At 45.0% G+C, this 21,133-nt stretch overlaps 1 protein-coding gene across 1 annotated transcript in view; it reads left to right on the plus strand.

Moving 5' to 3' along the window:
- LOC138295428 (cysteine-rich venom protein-like) overlaps positions 1–20,734 on the plus strand; it is a 115,272-nt gene extending 94,538 nt beyond the window's left edge. The window contains exon 8 of the mRNA XM_069233725.1: positions 19,123–20,734. Coding sequence (XP_069089826.1) covers positions 19,123–19,232 — 110 coding nt within the window. The 3' untranslated portion in view covers positions 19,233–20,734. The remainder of the gene's footprint in view (positions 1–19,122) is intronic.
- The last annotated feature ends 399 nt before the right edge of the window (positions 20,735–21,133 follow it).

The raw sequence follows: 21,133 nt of genomic DNA on the forward strand, positions 1-21,133 counted from the left end.
TCTCCTCTTCCAAGTGGCGATCTCCTGGTCCATCCTGGGCCCGGGCAGCATCATTTATCCTCAACCATGACTCTTGCAGCTACCAAGGCTTGTTTGCGGTCCTTCTGCGTAGAAACAACTTTGCATCCTCCAACACTTCGTGGGACATCTTCTGACCTAAGGAGAAGTTCCTGGTATCTTCCGTTGTTGCAGAATCTTCGGCTTCTTCCACCCGGAGGCAGCCCTTTTGCACCTTCATCCGGGGTTTAGTGGGCTCCTGCCCCCCTGGACACTTTTGTGACTTTTGGACTTGGTCCCCTTCCTTTACAGGTCCTCAGGTCCAGGAATCCATCTTCAGTGCTTTGGAGTCAGTTGTTGTTCTTGCAGAACCCCCTGTCTCTCTGGGGTAGTAGGGTAACTTTACTCCTACTTTTCAGGGTCTTGGGGTGGGGTATTTTGGACACCCTTAGTGTTTTCTTACACTCCCAGCTACCCTCTACACAGTACACTAGGCCTGGTGTTTATTTGTTGTTTGCATTCCACTTTTGGAGTATATCGTTTGTGCTGCCCCTAGGCCTATTGTCTCCTATTGCATTCTATTGTGTTCTAGTGTTTGCTCTATTTTCTAAGTGTATTACTTATCTGATTTTTGTCTGTGTATATTTTTTGTGTATTTCACTTACCTCCTAAAGGAGTATATCCTCTGAGATACTTTTGGCATATTGTCACTAAATTAAAGTACCTTTATTTTTAGTAACTCTGAGTATTGTGTTTCTTATGATATAGTACCTATATGATATGAGTGGTATAGTAGGAGCTTTGCATGTCTCCTAGTTCAGCCTAAGCTGCTCTGCTATAGGTACCTCTACCAGCCTAAGCTGCTAGAACACTTCTAATCTACTAATAAGGGATAACTGGACCTGGCACAAGGTGTGAGTACCACTAGGTACCCACTATGAGCCAGGCCAGCCTCCTACACTGCCTGTGGTACAGGTGCCGGTGCTGCCAGTGGTGGAGGGAGGCACAAGCCCGTCTCCTGCAGCCTTGGATGGCTGCCCACTGGGGACACTGATGCTGACAGTAGTGATGGCAGCAGCGTTGCAGGTGGCGGTGCTTGCGGCGGGGACGCTGGTGGTGCTGGCCACGGTACAGGTGGCGGGGCTGTCGGTTCTGATGGTGGCCACCAGGCCCTCACCTGGAGCCTCCGATGCCTGAAGTGCCTTGGCCTGGCTTTTTTGCCCCTTCTTCACCTTGGCAGATGCTGCTGGGACCTTACCTCTGGCAGCTAGAGTTTTGGAGGAGGCCTTGCTGGGTGGGTTGTGCTCTTTGCCCTTGCTGCATGCTGTCCCCTTATTCACCTTGGCAAGTGGCAGAATGGTTTGGTCCTTTGCAGGGGTCGGTGGCACACTGGCTGTTCTGACGGGTGCCCCCTTTGATCCTCTGGGAGTTGCAGGTACCACAGCGGATGCCGACTTGGTGGGTGAGGTGCTGGCCTGGGATCTGGACACCATGGCCCGAGGGGAAGGACGGGGGGGGGGGTAGGGAACAGGTCAATGTTTGCCAGGAAAAGTTTTTTAGATACACTGGGACGGGAAGATGGAGAGGGTTTGGGAGTGGAGGAAGAGGCAGTGGTTGTAGGAGGTGTCTGTCTGCTGAATTTGGGTGAAGGTGCATGGGCTGGATGCTGTTGTGAGGCGGATGGCTGTTGGGTGGGTGGGTGCTTGCGTTTGTGTACTTTGGGAGGAGGGGTCACAGACACACTGGGAGAGGACACAGGGGACATGTGCATGGTTGTGGGGGTGGTGACTGCTCGTGAGGGGTGTGTTGTGATAAGCGTGCTGGTGATGGAGGTAGTGGATGAATATGTAGTGCATGCAGGTGTGAGTGTAGATGCTTCTGGGAGGGAGGTGGATGAAGAGGAAGAGGGGGACACAGTGGAGGCAGTGGATATTGGTGTATTTGCATGGGTATGGTGCTTGTGTGAGTGCCTGTGAGATGAAGTGTGGTGCTACTGTTTGCCTGAACCACTTTTGTGTGGTGATTTGGGTGAATGCTGGTCTGAAAGTGTGCTTGGGATAGGCTGGGGTTGAGGGGATTGGGTCTGGGTAGAGGAAGTTGGAGGGGGGAGGCTAGACACAGGGACAAGGGCTGCCATCAGTGCTGAGGCCAGAGCCTGAAATTCTCTCTGTTGGGCCGCCACACCAGAGTGAATGCCCTCTAGGTATGCATTTGTTTGTTGCAAATGCCTCTTGACGCTCTGGATGGCACTCAGTATGGTTGACTGCCCAACAGCGAGGGACCTCAGGAGGTCAATAGCCTCCTCACTGAGGGCAGCAGGGCTGAGTGGGGCAGGGCCTGAAGTGCCTGGGGCGAAAGGAGATGACCACCCTCCTGGGTGAGCGGGCACGGGAAACACGCTGAGGGGCTGTTGGGAGGGCGGTGCTGGTAGGGGGGTTGGCGGCTGTACCTGTTGTTGGGGTGGGCACAGAGGTATCCACCACTGCCAGGGAGCTTCCATCAGAGGAGGGGTCGCTGTCTGTGGTCTCCCCACCTGTCCCGCCATGGTGCTTCCCTCGCCCTCTGTCCCACTGGTGCTCTCACCCTCGGTGAATTCGGCCTCCAGGCCTATGTGGGATGCAGCTCCCTCCGTCGCCGGTGCCTCTGCTCCTCCGCCAGATGATGCTAATGCACATAAGGACAAGGTGACAAAACAAAAAGAGAGGGGAAGAGACAGGGAAACACTTGGTCAATGCCAGCAACACCACTCCTGTTTACGTACGCAACACACAGGGAGCAGCCCTATGCACTAGGCCATGCCCAACCATTTACTAAGACAGTCACCAGCCCATGGGGTACAATGCCTAACGCCAGCATCTGCTCACCAGAAACCTACAACACCCTGCCCAGTAGTAGATGCCCACTTACACTATTGGGGTAGGAGTGCTCCAGAGCCTGCCCAACAAGGGACCTACCCTGCCATGTTCGCCCTGGCCCTCCCGCAACGGCGCACAACGCCAGCGCAATTACCTAATTTCCACTTGTCCCTCCTCACAGGTCAGACAGACGCGATTTCAAGGGGCCACAGGGCATGGCACCTAACTGCGTCACAGCAGACATTGGCACATCAACTGACTCTCGAGTTCACATACTGTTTCTGTAAAGTAAACAAATCAACATTAGTGCAATAGATGTGGGAATATGACCCTCTGCTCACCGTTCTCTTCCATAGAATTGAACTGCTGAGGCAGAATATGAGAAGGCGGCATCCTCCGGTTTACAGACCCCTGGTGGACCTTGCGACTATGGAGGACAGACACATTATCATTACCTACAGACTTGATCATGCCACAATACAAGAACTGTGTGCCCAAGTGGAGCCAGACCTGATATCAGCTATCCGCCAGCCCACAGGAATCCCCCCTCTAGTGCAGGTCCTGTCAGTGCTCCAGTTCCTGGCAAGTGGTTCCTTCCAAACACAGTAGCCATGGCATCAGGGATGTCTCAGGCCAAGGTTCTTTAACGTGTTGACCAGAGTGTTGTCTGCCCTGTTGAAACACATGCGCAGCTACATTGTGTTCCCCCAGGTGGAGGATTTGGCCACAGTGAAGGCTAAGTTTTATGCTCTGGGACAAATACCCAACATCATTGGTGCCATTGATGGTACACATGTGGCATTTGTCCACCCCCCCCCTTCCCGGAGAAATGAACAGGTTTACAGGAATAGAAAAAGCTATCACTCGATGAATGTGCAGATGGTGTGTTTGGCGGACCAGTACATCTCCCATGTGAATGCCAAATATCCTGGCTCTGTGCATGATGTCTTTATCTTGAGGAATAGCAGCATCCCATATGTGATGGGCCAACTCCAGAGGCACCGGGTGTGGCTAAAAGGTGAGCCAAAGTTCCCTACCCAGTATGAATTGGGGTATGGGTATGGGTTTGGCCTTAAGGGTGAGTGTGTGGTTAACAGCTATCCCTCGATATTTGCAGGTGACTCTGGTCACCCCAACCTCTCATGGCTATTGACCCCAGTGAGGAATGCCAGGCAAGGCCAGAGGAATGTTACAATGAGGCACATGGGCGTGCAAGGAGGATCATTGAAAGGACCTTTGGCCTCCTGAAGGCCAGGTTCCGGTACCTCCATCTGACAGGTGGATCCCTGTACTACTCACCCAAGAAGGTATGCCAGATCATCGTTGCATGTTGCATGTTGCACAACCTGACCTTGAGACGCCAGGTGCCTTTTCTGTAGGAGGATGTGCCTGGAGATGGTCTTGTGGCAGCGGTGGAGCCTTTGGACAGTGAGGAAGAGGAGGCAGAGGAAGAAGATGTGGACAACAGAACCAATATAATACAGCAGTACTTCCAGTGACACACAGGTTAGACACCGTAACTCCTTTTTACATTTCAGTTATCCGTTCGACATTGTACAAGGCAGCCCCTTTCCCTATGTCTATGGCCACTGACTATTCCCTTTGGAATCTCTATTTTCAGATCTCTGTGCCTGAATCTGGCTCCTGCTATGTATACTGCTGCCCACCAAAGGTCATCCTAAAGTATATTTCACTGTACATTTGAGTTGCAATGCTTGGATAATGTTGTACTAATACATTTGTGAATCATTTGACAGACTCCAGATTGGTATTTGTTCCAAGGGTGTTTATTTAGGTGCTCATAAGTAGAGGGGGGTGTGCAAGGGGCTGGGGTGATGGTGAAGGAAAGTCCAGGTTAGAGTCCAGTCTCTTGGTATCACAGGTGCATTGTCCAATGGGGCATCGGAAGGGGAGCAATGGCAGTTCAAGTTGGACAGGGTAACAAAGTGGGACACAAGAGTGACAATAAGGAGAGTCTTATTTCCTGGCGGGGGTCTTGGCAATGTTCTCTGGCTTCTGCGTGGATCGCAGGGACCGTTTGCGGGGTGGTTCTCCTTCTTCAGGGGGTGGGGTGCTGGTGGTCTGTTTTTCCAGTTGTACACCTAGGTAACTAAATTTTTGAAGTCTTATTATTTGTAGGTCCACCTGGGCTATTGGTGGTTGATCAGGGTCTTTTCCCCCTTAACATCATATGATTTGTGCTAGGTGTATCTGGTGGCATGGGCAGTGCAGAGAGCAAAGGGTCTGGAAAGCATACAGGTTCAAGTTTCTTCATGTTGATTCCCCATAATGAAAATTGTTCCCTGTACTGCCAAACCTGAGTTGTGATACCTTCATCCGAACAGGTATTGGTGGTAATTTTGTTTTTTGGTGTTGGTGGGTTGGGCTTGAATTCAATTGCTACTACGTTGTTGGATCTCATATGATTCATACCTTGTAATGTGCTGGTCAGCTTTAATAATGCACTCCTGTTTAGGATATCATGCTGGCATCTGGATTTATAACGGGGTATCAATTGCAACCTCACAATGTCTTGCATGTTGAGACATGCCCCTGGTAGATGGTCCTTATTTACAGACATTTGAGATGTCATCAGCATGTCTTTATTTGTTGGAGAGACGCTGATGCAACAAAGGTCATACCTGGGTGGCCCATTGGTTGGGTGATTGGTGGATCAGAGGATTTAAAAAGCTGCATGGCTGAAGAAGCTCTCTTTGATATTCAACAATGAATTTGAAATGTGTTAACCTATAGTACTCGTTTTGGTTAATTAGCATATGAGACCTTCTGAATGAAAGGAACCCAAATGACTTTATTTCCCAGAGGGTGTAAGGACAAAATCAAGGATGAGATGATGATCTCTGTGTGACCATCTTTCATGAGTGAATTAGTTGATATGTTTTTATTAATTGACAATCCTTTACAGGAGAGACACTCGTAAAGAGGTATGTATTGCAGTACCCCTTTTATTTTGCACTCTAAAACTTAAGAAACCCAAAGGTACATTAGAGCATGCTGGCTACTTATCACTGGATCCAGTAAAAATAGGTGGTGCCAGAGTACCTCTTTCAAATGCTGAAAGTATACAAAAGACTGTGCTTTGTATGTATTGTGTTAACCGAGGACATAGGGTGCCACAGAGACAAATGGGAAAGGGCAGAGCCATCCTCTTCAGGGGAGAAAAGGGTGAGTGTCTAGTGGCTCCCTTATGTTGGTTCCTCAAATTTCTCCTATGTTACAGATAACATTTCAGTGTGAAGGCAATCCTTTGATTCATGTTCTAGCATTGACAGATTGTGGGGTTTCTCGCACGTATGTAGATGCTGAGTGGGTAAAAGATCAAAACATTCCCTTTCGATCTTTGTCTATTCAACGGCACATACAAACTGTCCACTGTACTCCCATAGCCTCTTGGTCTGTTACAGATATGACAGTTTCTGTGAAAATAACAGTTAGCTCTCATAAGGAAGTATTATTATTTCAAGTTACAGCCTCCCCTAATTATCTTGTGATCTTAGGTCTGCCTTGTCTTAAAAGACGTAGGTGGTCATTATGACCTTCGTCGTCCTGCCCAGCCACAGCTGCGGTCATACTGCCGACAGCGTGGTGGGGCAGGACCGCTAAATTATGACTGCAGTGATGAACTGGCAGCATCACAGCCAGTTCACAGCCTGTACCGCCAGGGGGGTGGGACCGCTTGGCCGAAGGTTGACCACCTTCAACCCGGCGGTCCACCTAACACCGCCCACGGTATTATGAGTATCCTTTCCACCAGGGATTCTGTAGTGGTAACCCTGCCACGAAATCTCTGGTGGAAAGGATACTTGCAACAGGAATACTAATTCCTGTTACCACAACAGGACTCACTAACCCCCTTCCAAGTAGGAGGCCTCCCCCACCCCCATCAGAAGCCCCCCACACCCCAAGCAGCGAAGCTTCCCCCTCCCCCGGTCCCTGTACTGAACACCCCACACCCCCGATCTTCGTAATGACTCCCCTTGCCCCCCAATCCACGCACGCACACGCGGCTCGATCCACTCACGCACACACCACACTTACATACATACACGCACACAACCACGCTCACTCATTCACACACACGGCCACAACACCCTCACCCCCTGCCTATAAGCACACATAATCCCCCCACCCCCCGCATACATGCATTCACACAAGCACAAACACTTGCACACATGTGCACACAAACACACACAACACCCCCATCCCCTCCTTTCACACACACACACACATTCACGCACTCAACACCTCCCTCCCCTGTTGGACGATCACCTTACCTGGTGGTTGCGGTGGTTGTCCGGGAGTGAACAGGGACCATGGCTCTTGCTCCGCTGCCAGTGCCCCACCAACACAACACCACCACGCCGTTTACAATGTTGTAATATGGCGGGCGGTGTTGTGGTGACACGGAGGTGGCAGCGGAGCAAGCACCACTACACCGCCAACCACCAGTATGGCTGCTGACGGCTTCCCTGCCAAATAGTGGTGGAGAGCAGCCAGCAGTCATAATATGGCGGTCTTCAGACCACCAACAGTGGCGGTCATGTGGCGGTGGTGACTTTGGCGGTCTACAGAATAGACCGCCAAAGTCATAATGAGGAGCATAATCCCTATAGAAATTGGGCTAAGAGTACATTGCACTTTCATCTTAATTTTCCCACGACTATTGCTATGCTTCAGGAGATTACATGTCTCTGGTACAAAATCATGGAGACATTCCTACTAATGTGACAATGGAAATAAAACAGGCTTCTTATTAAGATTATGTAGATGTGTCTCAAATACCTGTAGTCTTTTCTTCAACTCCGCACAGAGAATTTGATTGTGCAACCCCTACAAAGTCTGATGCCATAATACATTTTGGTCACATCAGTTCCCGATCGAAAAAAGGAAAATTCGTTTTTGAAAGAGTGTGAAGGACATTGGATTATTGGTTGAGGGGGTGAAAACCCTACTCAAGCTAAAACCACAATCTTTATCAGTGTGAACCACAAAAGCCATTAAATTAACCTATGCTTAACCCTCTGGTAGCTTGGCACAAAATCAATCATGCTTAACTTAGAGGCACTGTGAAAAATATTTATGTAGCACTAAACAGTACTAAAGTGAAAACACAACACCAGAAAAATCCCACACACATTTGAAAAAACTCGAGAAAAATGTAATAAAAAATGACACCAATACAAATTAAATCCAGTCAGTAGAGCCTGAGTTATGAAATTTTAAATTTTTGAGTGAAAAATAGCCCCTAAAAGCTCAAAGGGCCTACTGTGGCTATCTGGTCACACAAGATTGGGGCAAATGCAAAAGTTAAGTAAAACCACAATGGATCGTGCGTTGGAAACACGAGGTGAATTGGTCCCGATCTCTGCTTACCTTGTGACAGAAGAAATTCTCGATAAAAGTTCCTGCGAAGGTACAGTTAAGCAGGGCAAGGCAGCCGGTAGTCTCTGAGGAGAAGGCATCTCCTTCGGGGAGCCGCTGGACGAAATCACAGTAAGGATTTCGACCTTCAGACGTTATCACTTTTTTGGATGTTGAAAAGCTTCAGTGGGGCAAAGCTGCAGGGTGTAGCCAATGAAGACCCCACAAGGCCGGATACCTTCACTGAGAAGTCCAGCTGAACTGCATTTTATGCTCTGGAGAAGAACATAGTGGAATGTACGGCAGAGTCAGGCCGACTGGTGATGCCCTTTGGGCGGGTCGGTGGGCATGCTTTTGTCAGTTCTCAGGCCACCTTTTGATGAAGAATCTTAGGGTTAGGCAGGAACAGCACTTTCAACACCACTTTCAAGGGTCCATGAGTGAGGACTCACTCGAGCAGGGGCCAGTACAGGGTTTATGGTATCTGGAGCTTGTTATGTCCCTGTAGCTCACACAGGAGACCAGAAAACTAGCCTTTGGTCTGGTAGTCCTGGGTTAAAGCAACAAGGTAGGTCTGAAGTAGAAGGGCATCCCTCTGGGGAAGTCCTCTGTGGAACAAGGTTGGTGTCAAGTATCAGGATAGTCTTCGAGAGGTCCAGACAGCCCTTCTGAAGTCCTCCACAGGTACAGAAGTGTACTGAAATGTTGTTCTGATGGTCCACTATTTATACCTGTTGTCAGCCTTTGGCCTGGGGGAAACCATTAGACTACCCCCAGATCTGGTTCTGGAAAGTTCCTTCCTGCCATTGCCAAGCCACCAAGAAGCCTAGGCTGACAAAACAATAGTGTTAGGTTTCTTGTTGTGTTCTAGAGGCAGCCCCTGTTGATGTGCAAGTGGGACAGGGAACAACTCTGCCCCACCCATCCTGTCAAAAAGGATCATCCTGCTCACACCTAAGCCCTTTGTCTCACTGCCTGGAAAAAATACTAAAGGCCTAACAGCAGGGTCATGTGACCTAGGACACTGGCAGCAGGTTCCAATGGGTTTTGACCAGAAAATGTCAACCTAATAAAAGTGACATTTAGATCTGTTCCCAATCCAAACTTAGCACGTATTAGGTATATTAAGGCCACCCAATATTATCCTATAGGAGAGGTTATCCTATGTCATCTTATGGGAGAGGTAGGAGTTTTTCACTACCAGGACATGTAAAACTTAAAAACACATGTCCTACTTAAATATAATGCACCCTGCATTATGGGATGTTTAGGGCCTGCCTTGGGGCTGACTTATAAGTATTTAAAGGATGGTTTCGGCCTGACAAAAGGTTTATCTTGCCAAGTCGAAGTGGCAGTTTATAATTGCACTGCAGGCTGCAATTGCAGGCTGAGACATTTTAAAAGCCTAATTTAGTGGGTGAAACAATGAGTGCTGCATGCCTTGTAGGGTCTATCGTGACGGGGAGTGATCATGTTGAGGTGGTGGGAGGCGCACTTGATAAAGTATACATTTAAAAGTCTACCACTATACCGTGGATTTGCATGGTCAATTTGTAGGCTACGTAGTTATCCGGTACCTCTTGGGCCAACATAGGCTAGTTATTTACTTGTAATATTCTCCTTGTATCTCCTTACACTTCAGTACCTCAGATGCCTACATGACATACATGTATATCAAAACATACTGGCAAACAGGTGACAAACATACAACAATATACATAAAAATGTTTTACAACAGTGAGACTTGTTGCTGTGATCTTTTTTAGTCAGTCCACACAGTGTATTCATCTGATATTGTAAAGAAAGAATATAACTGGCCTATGTTGGCCCAAGAGGGCCAGAATAATTATGTAGCCTACAAATTGAACGTACAAATCCATGGTATAGGGGGTACACTTTTGAATAGAGGCATGCCTACTAGCAACATTTAATTTACAGGCCCTGGGTACATGTTGTGACATATACTAAGGATTTATAAATAAATTGAATGTGCCAATTAGGTGTAAGCCAGCTTTACTAAGTTTTAGGGAAAGAGCACAGGCACTTTAGCACTGTTTACCAAAAGGCAAAGCTAAAGCCAACAAAAACAAATAAAAAAAAACAGGTTTGAAGGCAAAAGGTTTGGAGGAAGACCACGCCAAGGCTCTCAGGTCTTACAGGGTGTCTTTAAAAACATTCACAAAATGATCTCATTGTACGATCAATTCCTCCTGCTGGCTCCTCAATTTTTTGTACCTAAGAAAACACTTGCATTACATCCATGTACCAGTGGGGTATCAGATGCTTCTGCTGCATGTGCATCAAGGGGGATGGGCTCTCACTATTCAGGGTGCTCTCAATAAACCAGAGGCCTATAAATATCTGTGAGATACGGGAATACTAAGGGTTCCTCAACACATTTTGCAGGAGACGTGGGTATCATTTTCAGTTATACCACTTTATGTATTGACGTCTGAGGACTGAATGAGGTGACCATAAAAGACATTAACCCATTTCTACCTGTTAAAGATAACTTAGGTCTTAAGTGGGCCTGCCATTTTTAATAAGCTACACCAAAAAGGAGTCTATCATCAGCTTGCTAGCAAGCAAGGTGATGAGTGGTAGACATACTTTTGCACTCCCTTTCAGCACTAAGAGTACCAGGTGATGCCCTTTTGATCGTGTAAGGCACTACCAGTGTTCCAAGGACTTGTGAATCATTTGTTTTTGGATGTGTTTAACCAATTTGTGTTAATCTATCTAGATTATATTCTTAGCTCTTCTAAGCATTTAGAAGAACACTGCAAACACACTGTCTTAGTACCAGAACGACTTAGGCAAAACAGCCTGTATTGCAAGCCTGAAAAGTGTGAGTATGAGAAAGATTAAATTGAGTATACAGGTTATCGACTAACAGTCTAAGGTACTCCACGGATCGTAAGTACATTCAAGAAGATTCAGAGATTCCTAGAACTAGAAACTTCTATCACTAAATCATGATGGATTTCACTAATAAAACATGTGATATTTCTAACACAAAAAGGAAGAGAATTTACCAGGGCTGGCTCCTCCATTAAGGCGGAAGAGCATCACCTGCCAGCAGAGGCAAAACTTGCATAACAAAATGATAATAAGCCAGGTTTATTATCATTTTATTTTTATTTCCTAGCTGAGTCTTGGGGGCAGGGTCATCATCCTGATGACAGCCATAGAGGGGGAGTGGTGTGCAATCCCCTCAGTGTGCATGTGGGTTTAGCTGTTATCTTAGAATGGCCAAACCGACATGCGCACTGAGCTGTCTCCAACTTGAGCTGTGTTGCCGGGTTGGAGACAGCAGGCACAGGCTCCCAGTCTGCCTGAGAGCGCAAATTGAAGGCGCTCAGTACAATCCTGATGCTGCCCTTATGCTGCCAGCAGCATGAGAGCAGTGTTAGGATTGGCCGCAGGGCAGGCTGTGAGCCTGTGCCTGCCATGAAGGAGCAGAAGAGCGGCAATCCCTTGGGAGTCAGGTAAGTTCTTTTTTTATTATTTATTTCTTATTTTTGCCCCCACCTCCAAACTCCCCACAACCTCCCACCCTTCCCTGTCATCAGCCGCTACTGTAATTTTACTGAACAGTTTTTATTGAAGATCTTTATGGAAACTAAATAAATATTTCACTGACATTCTAATCGTTCATGATACTTCATAGCTGCCTATGAGAGAACAGCAGTTCCTGTACTATTGTAGGTTCAAGAGGATGACAGCCTTGAACATCACAATTATTTCCTCTTGTGAACTGAGTTATTCTGTGCTTGAAAAAAACTGTTGGCTATGGAGATCAGTGGTTCCCAACCTTTTGACTTCTGTGGACCCCCACTTTATCAATACTGGAACCTAGGGAACCCCGCTGAATCTTTACTGGAATCTGGGGACCCCCACTAAGTCTTCGCTGAAAGCTGGGGACCTAATCTCTTAACATTAATACATTTTTAAAGCAGTCGCGGACCCCCTAAAGAGGCTTTGCGGACCCCCAGGGGTCCCCCGACCACAGGTTAGGAACCACTGATGCAGATTGTTTGTTTGGAGCTATTTATTGGATTCTCTAAACCTTTTTTATCAGTGCTTACCATCATAATTTTCAATTTGTACAAGACCTTCAATGTCAGAACAGTAGAGGAACTCATATTTCTTCGCACAATATTCAGGAAGTTTAACATATGTACTTGACTATAAGAATTGACTACCAGATTTATTATAATTTTGCGTCGAGCTGCTTCATTTCTGCGGCATAGCCCTGCTACAACATTTTTTGGGGCATTTTCTAAGCCATGCAGAGCCATTTTGCTTATCTTTGAGTGGTTTAATGAAAACAAAGTAATGCAAGACAGCACATTGAGCTGCCTTGCATTACTTTGCATCCTGTAGGCATTACATTGGTGAATTATGGGTGTTCCTATGCATCCACCCATGTATTTTGACGCAAAGCCAAATTTACAAAGACTTGTAAACCTGGTTTGCTCCAAAATGGTGCGCCTACCCGATGGTGTAACAAGGAGAAATATATTTTTTTCTCCTTGTTACTTCCTCTTTCCATGCATGCTGCATTCTGCAGCACACATAGAAATAGGGAAATGCCTCTAAGGATTGCTTTTGTACAGGAAGCTGTCCTTTTCTGTCCAAAAACAATCCAGCCCATACCACAGGCACCCTTGCACTATGTTGCAAGGATGGTTTCATCTGGATTAGGCAGAATACACTGCCAGCGTAAGGAAAGAGTAGAAATACTTCATATTTTTGTAAATATGGAGCATTTCTGCTCTCTCCCTTTCACATAATGCAGTGCAAAAAGTTACCTTGCTGAATTGTGTTAAGGGAAAGAAGAGTAAATCTGGCCTATAGTGACTATGGCCCAGATGAATCAAACATCGCAAAAATGCATTTTGGTATGTATCAAGTCCAATTTGCAATTCAGTAACTTGTTACATAATTGCAAATTGGATTTGCGACTACATACTGATTCAGTAGTAGGAAGGGGCGTGTCAAGGGCGTCCGTTCCTAATACCGAATCTCAGAGGTATGTATGATTGTTTTGTGACTGTGAATGTGGTCGCAAAACAATCGCAGTTAACACAAATTTCAAATTGTTGCTAACCCATTCGCAATCCATTGTGCTAACCCATTGTGAATGCATGCAAAAACATTTTTTAAGAGCAGGCAGTGGTCCCACGGACATAAAAGATTCAAAGAAAACTTTTCATTTTTCTTTTTTAAACGCATCCCGTTTACCTTTAAGGATGGGCTGCATTAAAAAAAAACAGATTGCTTTATGTAAAAGCAATCACAGACATGGTGGTCTGCTGACCCAGCAAGCCACCATCCCTGTGATTGAAGCCGTTCCCAATGGGTCGCAAATTGCGAGCTACCTCATGAATATTAATGAGGTAGGTCCATTTACGAGCCTCCTGGAGTTTCATACATTCCAATATCGATGACTTAATTGCGATTCACAAAAAAACGTTATTTGGTAATCGCTATTGGAAGTAATGGTACATCTGGCCCTGTGTTCTGTCGTGACATTACAATGAGTAATCAGTACTTCTCAAACTAACTTTGATTTTACCCCATCACTTTTTAAGTGTTGCCCAATCTTTCCTTTAAAGAGTTGGGGATGGCCAGGCAGCCACAAATACTTAAGTATTGGAGGAAATTAGTAAAGAAGCACCATTAAAAACTCAGCAAGAATTCAATTTTTGACAATAGACAATGTGAGCAGTAACACATGTGTCATGAGACCTCTGTAGCAGGTGACATAGGAATTAAATCCCCTTGACTTGGTCATTCTGATGGCCTTCAGCAAATAGGATATTTTTAGATATATACAGACATGCCCTATTTGTGTTCAAAGCAGAGCAAATCACAATACATGTTTGATTACTAACAACCTCAACCTGCAGCACCAAAACAATGGGATACTATTACAAATGACTTAATTATTGATCTACCTACTTTGAATGAGTATCAAGTAGTAATGGTGACTGTAGACATGTTGTCAAGATGGCTCACAAGGAGGTACTTGCTGCATTAGTTGTGGCCCAACGATTTGCCTCTGATATATTTCACTAACACTGTCTTCCTCATACCATAATGTGTGATAGAGCATCACAATATGTTTTATGATTTCAGAAGGCTATATGCGTACTGGATAACATCCAAAATGAAATATACAATCTACAGCAGTAAATTACCCACAGTCCACAAATATCCATGATGCTTCAGCAATGTTACCCAGAATAAATTGGCCAACTTTTTGCCTCTAACAGAGTTTTAATTTAGCAAGGTGACACATCTGCTACTAAGATATCACTTTTCTTCTGTGTACAATATTTTCATCCACACATTTTTCTGAAACCCTATGTTTGTGTCCTTTGGTTTCCACAGCCTCTGATTTTCAGGAACACCATCAATTCCATACAAAAGTTGTGCCTACAAGGCTACAATGAGTCAAAGAAACTATGAAGGCATCAGCCTATGTCCCTGTCTTGATGTGTTACGTATGCCCTTCTTTCCCCAACTATCCTGGCTCCCTAATGGCATGACAAGCTTTCAAACTTCTGCTGTGTCTCTGGTCTACAGTAGGCCATTATTAATCCTGTGTTACCCAGGGAGTGCAGTATACTTGCTTACCTAGAAAGCCAGCTGGTGAGTGCATTACTGGTAAATGCGGGATTCCTTCACAGTGCACACTTGCCCTACAGGGTGAGCTCTGTTGATTTCAGGTGTTCTTCTGCAGTTGTTTCAGGATCTTCGGGAATCAGAGGGCAGGCCGTCAGCTAGTATACTTGGAGAAACTTGCCCCATAAGGTTGTAATGATAGCAGTAATTGCCATATAACTTTAGGCACATTTATAGTGGACTAATCTAAGATGGTTGATATTACCTAACCTATTAAGTTATCCCAAAGTAAGATGACCACTACCATTCCTGTTGGTGGTCTCCCTTTCTTGGGGACAGTTCTTCATTTCTAGAACATATATCAGAACAGGTTCAGAGGTTAACTGTGCCACAAAGCAGTTAAAAGTATTTTTCATCAGGATTGACGCCCCTTTGGAAATATTGTTTTCTATTTAGGAGCCTTTTTTGAGCAGTCTCTTTTTTATTCTACTGTAGTTTCCTCAAGTGGTTTGGTTGCAACACTGTCTGGAGGCATTTCAATCTACTATTTGCTCTTCAATTGCCTTGCCATTTTATCATGTACTTTATATCATGGTAGGGCAAAGTGATTACAGAAGGGAGTCACCCTTACCTTGGGCTGGCTAGTAGAAAATGTTTAGAATGTCCACCACATCCTGCACTTGACACCCAACCACTTTCTGGACCTGGAGCCAGTGGAGGTCTTTGAGGTGTTGTGTGATGTGGGCTGTTTTGGGTAGGCTAAGGAAAAGACGTGTGGCTTAGTTCTGAATCGACTGAAGTCTTTGCCTGCATAGAGTGTGTTGCCAAAGTCCAGTCTGCTGGTGATTAGGATGCGCGTCACTGTCTTCCTTGTGTCCATGGGGAGCCACTTGAAGATTTTTCAGAGCATGCAGAGCGTGTGGAATTAGGCTGAGGATACAACATTGCCCTGTTGTTTAATGGAGAGCTTGCTGTCTAGGATGACGCTGAGGTTGCGGGTGTGGTCTTTCGGTGACGGGGTGGGTCTGAGTTCCAACAGCCACCAGGAGTCATTCCAGAGGGTAGAATGCTTACCGAAGATGAGGACTTCCGTCTTGTCGGTGTTGAGTTTTAGGCAGTTGTTCCTCATCAATGTTGAGACATCCTTCAAGCAGTTGTAGAAGTTGACCTTGGCTGTGGGGGGGGGCGGTGATAGAGAGTGATAAAACTAACTGGGTGTCATCAGCATTGGAGATGATGTTGATGTGGTGTGCTCTGGCGATGTCTGCGAATGGAGGCATGTAGGTGTTGAAGAGTGTGGGGCTAAGAGATGAGCCTTCTGGAATGCTGCAAATGATGTGCTTGGCTTGCGATATGTAGGGGGAGGTGGACTTTCTGGATGTGTCCTATGTGGAAGGATGTCATCCATCTGATTGTATCGTCTGCTATTCCGATCTGGTGAATGCAGTTAATGAGGGTGTGGTATGATACTGTATCAAAGGCGGCAGGTAAGTCAAGCAGGATCAGTGTGGCTGATTCTCCTCCATCTATTAAGGTGCGAATGTCATTGGTTGCGGCGTTCAGGGCTTTCTCTGTTCTGTGATTGACTCTGAATCCTGATTGAGAGGGGGCGAGCAAGTTGTTACTTTCCAGGTGATCAATGAGTTGTCAGTTGATGGCCTTTTCAAGTACCTTTGCAGGGAAAGGGAGCAGAGGGATCAGATGGTAGTTCTGGAGTTGGCTGGGGACTTCCGAGGGTTTCCTGAGGAGGGGAAACGTGATTTTGAAGGTTAGATCAAACTTACCATTGGTGGTGTTCCCTGGACCAACAGAAACTCTCAGGTTCCCACTTCCACCTTTGTTACAGTATGACCTAGCTCCTCCACCTAGAAGGTTCCTTTTGGTACAGAATATTTCCCAGGCCACTATCACTTAACATTCATTCAGCCCCATCCATGTGGAGGACTCCTCTGCTTTCTGTCTCTGTTATATCTTCTAGTTTCATACACTGTTCTACACAGTGCAGCCAGTACTTTGTCTTGGCGTCCCACAGGACACAGTCTCCAAAAAGTCCACTTTAGTCTTCTCTCTGAAATGGGGAGGGTGTCATGCATCATATTCAGAAATAAATGTTCTCCTGAAAGTCCCAGGGTAGTCTGTTGCATTCCTCTTGTGGTTTGTGTGTGGGCCCTTTGTAATCTGTAATTCTTAGCAAAGGGATTGAAAATATTATAAAGTGCTGCGTAATTCAGACAAAAAGTTATACCATTTTCATGTAGAGTGACTGAGGCCCTCATTAAGACCCTGGCGGTCTTTTGACCGCCAGGGTTAATGTGGCGGTATCACCGCCAACAGGCTGGCGATGTATACCGCCACATTATGAGTGTGGCAGGTTGGCAGCTGCCAACCTGCCATATCACCACTCATACCATCATGGCGGTATGAACCGCCTGGCCAGAGATGTTCATCTCCAACCTGGCGGTCTACAGAAGACCGCCGGCGGCATTATGAGCTGGCCTACCGCCATAGTTTCCATGGTGGTAGCACTGCCACAAAAACCATAGTGGTAGGGCTACCGGTGACAGGGAATTCCTTCCCTGTCACCAGTAGATGGTTCCTCAACCCCCTCAGCAAGCACCTGACCCCCACATCTGCCATACACACATAACGCCCACACCCCCCTACAAATATAGCACCCCTGACCCCACACCCTCCCTTCCTGCATACATTTACACACACACCCATACGCACCACGCAGATACTCATTCACCTCCACTTTCAGACACGCATACACTCACACTCATGCATACACGCATTCACTCACACGCATACACCACAACACTCACAGATGCATTCACACACGCACACACACATGCATACACACAGGCAGACACCACCCATAACACTCCCCCCCTCCCCTGTTGGATGCCCGCCAGCAGTGGCGGTCCTCTGGCACCCGTGGCTTCGGCGGTTTTAAGAAAAGACCGCCAAAGTCATAATAAGGGCCTGAGTCCGGACAGATATCATTTCATATCCCTTAACTTGTAGAAGCATACATGACAACTGGAATCTATCTTCACCAGTGCCTTTTTTACATACAAGATTTCCTGTACATTGCCAATTTGGTTAAGATCTTAATTACCATTCAAAAGTGAACCTTAATTGCAATGCTGTAGTTACCTAGCAGGAGATGCATTATTTGGCAGGCCTATCACAAACATATGAAATCTAAAACCAAGTTAGAAGTGGTTGGGATATGTTTATCTTTCACTACCACTTTTCAATGTCAGTCACCACAGTGGTATCAACAGTGGCATATGCCTCTATATTCCTGTGCCCCTGTGACCAAAAAGAGTCTGCTAACAGCAGCAGGGTTGGGACCTTGACCCCTGTCCCAACTTCTGATAGGGCTGATAGGGCTGTGATTTCCCTCCCAGACTATGCTCTCTGTCTGGCTCTTCGTTTCCAGCACAGGAATTGTGTCTTGCTAGCACCAGCACTTGATTCATGCCCTATTGCTGAACTGGGGAAGTTATCAGCAGAGGAAGCAAGGTTAGTTAATACAATTGTGTTGCTGCTCTTTTAATGTGTAAATGAGAGTGCGGCTAGTTTAGTGTGCATATATGCAATTGTGTTAGCTAGTGAGTTAGATTGAGTGTGAACCAGTGGTGGTCTTAGTGTGTGAGATTGAGTGTGTTTGTGAGTGTGCCTGTGAGTGGGTGATAGTGAGTAAGAATCAGTGAGAGTGAGGGTGAGAGGGTGAGTGAATATAAGTGATAATGAGGGAGTGTGTGTGAGTGAGTGTTGGTGTGGAAGAGAAGTAGTGATTGAGACTCTGAGGGTTAAACAGTGAGAACAAGTGTGTATGTGAGTGAGTGTACATATATATATGGTGCAACATTGTGCTAACATCAGTCACTCTGCATTTTACTGATGACCAGAGGCTCATCTGTCATTAGTGCAGCAGGTGCAGTGAGTGGTCCTCTGCACCTCAATTATGACTGTATTTTGCTACCAAACACGGGATGGAGGCCCATTTCCATTTCCTACATTAGGGCCTATGATGCCCTGCTAAGCCACTGCTCCTGCCAGCATTTACTGCAAGCAATTTCAAAAACCGACGACATCTGTGCAGGGGATACAGGCCCGGGTACACAATAATCATATGCTCATATGTTGCAAATACATGGACATACATTTTACTGTATAAAAATAACTTTGCTGTTTATCCCACATTCCTCTTGTTGACAAATATGTGATTTGCTCTTTTTTCTAGCCAATCCCTGCCTACACTTTGACCTGGCTAATAACTGCAGGGCTTTGTCATTTGCTTGCAATACCGGCAAGCTAGGAAACATGTGTGACAGAACATGCAAATGTGGCTAACAGTTTGCGGATCACGAAGGCAACAGATCGATGGAGTGAAACCACCTGCTACAGCACTTATTGATATTTACCTCCCATATTATTGGCCTAAAACCTTCAAACTTGTATTCATTTGAGAGGTTCTGTGATATGTGAACGGAACTATCTCATGCCTCAAAATGTCACATAGTGTATACATTAGTCTCTCCTTTGCAACAACCCTGATTTGTTGATTTGATTTTTCTGATAGCTCAGATGAAAGGCCTTTTCTATTGCAATGTCATCAGAGAGTGTAAGAGAATTTAACTTTACACTGTGAAGCACATGCAGAGATTTTTTATGTCAAAATCTTTTGTAGTGAATTGCAGACTACTACACTTCATCTAAAATTTGACCTGTGAATGTGTCAAAAAGGTATACATTTGTGACAAATACAAATCGAATACTTAAGAAAAACAATCATAGGTAACCAAGTCAAATTCTTGGCAAATGTCAAATCCATTTTGACTCAAAATCTCTTGAAAGTATATGTCGAGTCAACAGATTTTATCCTGTTTAAGAATGTTTGAGCATACTTTTAAAACCTTACCACTGTGTGCGGCTCAGGAAGTACACAATGTTGTCAATCTCCTATTGTCAATGCCAGAAAAATAGTTTATTGATTATCTGGATTATGCATTAGACATATACAAAATAGGTATTAAACTGTGATAGTGGGGACAGTCCAGCAACCCATATTGTAAAAGCCCATCTTCTCAATAATTTTAATTGCAAACACAATACATACATCGTTTGCTTGGTATTAAATTCCAGTGAACCGTTCCTGGCATCCATTGATTTATTCATATATCATGATATGAAAATATTTTCATTCTTTTCAGAAATCTCGTATTATCTAAATAAGTTATTAGAATAACATTTTAATTCATTGCTAGGTATTGTGGTTTTGCCCATTGATAATGCCACAAATGATATGCATTAATTATTGAACAGTACTCAACGTGTTAACTTTAGGAGGATTGTGGTCGATTCAGCCTTGATGGCATTTTAACCGGTGACCTTTGGCCCCTGCAGAAAGCATACCAATATATGCTTGTCACTTAGCTCTTTCACGTTAATATATTTTATGAACTGCACAGATATTTTGTGTTATTAATCTGAATATAAACCAATGCTTGTCATATAAGGAACTGTAATTATATAGAATGACTCATGCTATTGTGATCAAATGTCAAAACAGAGCTTTTCTTGTTTTGGGTAATAAAACTAACATTTGATGTAAGCTCAATGTGCTGATACATTGTATGATAAATTAAACATGTTTCCATTTTGCTCGATCTGTCATCAGAATGGGAGATGAAGTCGAAATTATTGGAATTTCTTCTGTTTTTTATTCATTCTCATATATCTGTACCCCCTTTACTTTTTCATCTGTTAATCAATAAACTGAAAAATAATATTTACATTATTGTAGTTAATAAATATATGATTCTCCCCTGATTAAGTCAATAAATTGTGCAAAATGTTCACGTGATTGTGTGTATTTGTCAAAAAACTATTTGCAAACAGAATCTTGTGATGTTGTTGATAGAGTAATAAATAAAATAAAGAAAGACATAATTTTCTACACGCTGCTCTCTGAACATGGCGTTCATATGTTTGTATTAAAAACATTGTTTTAACGTGTCCCTTTGTAGGTCACACAGAGATCTCTGCAATGAAGGCTTACACAGTGAACTTTATTAAACCATGTGCGCAGGGTTTCAGTTCTATGTTTTAACAAGTATTGGCAAAGCCAATAGGTCTGCCTTCATTTTCATTTAGAAGCCAGAACCGCTGGCTCTGACTATGGTTGCTACGCTATCATAATCTGCAAGCAAAGACTCCCAAGCAAACCTTTCAATATGTTAAACAATTACTGA

Source organism: Pleurodeles waltl, chromosome 5 (assembly GCF_031143425.1).
Source record: "Pleurodeles waltl isolate 20211129_DDA chromosome 5, aPleWal1.hap1.20221129, whole genome shotgun sequence".
NCBI lineage: Eukaryota > Metazoa > Chordata > Amphibia > Caudata > Salamandridae > Pleurodeles > Pleurodeles waltl.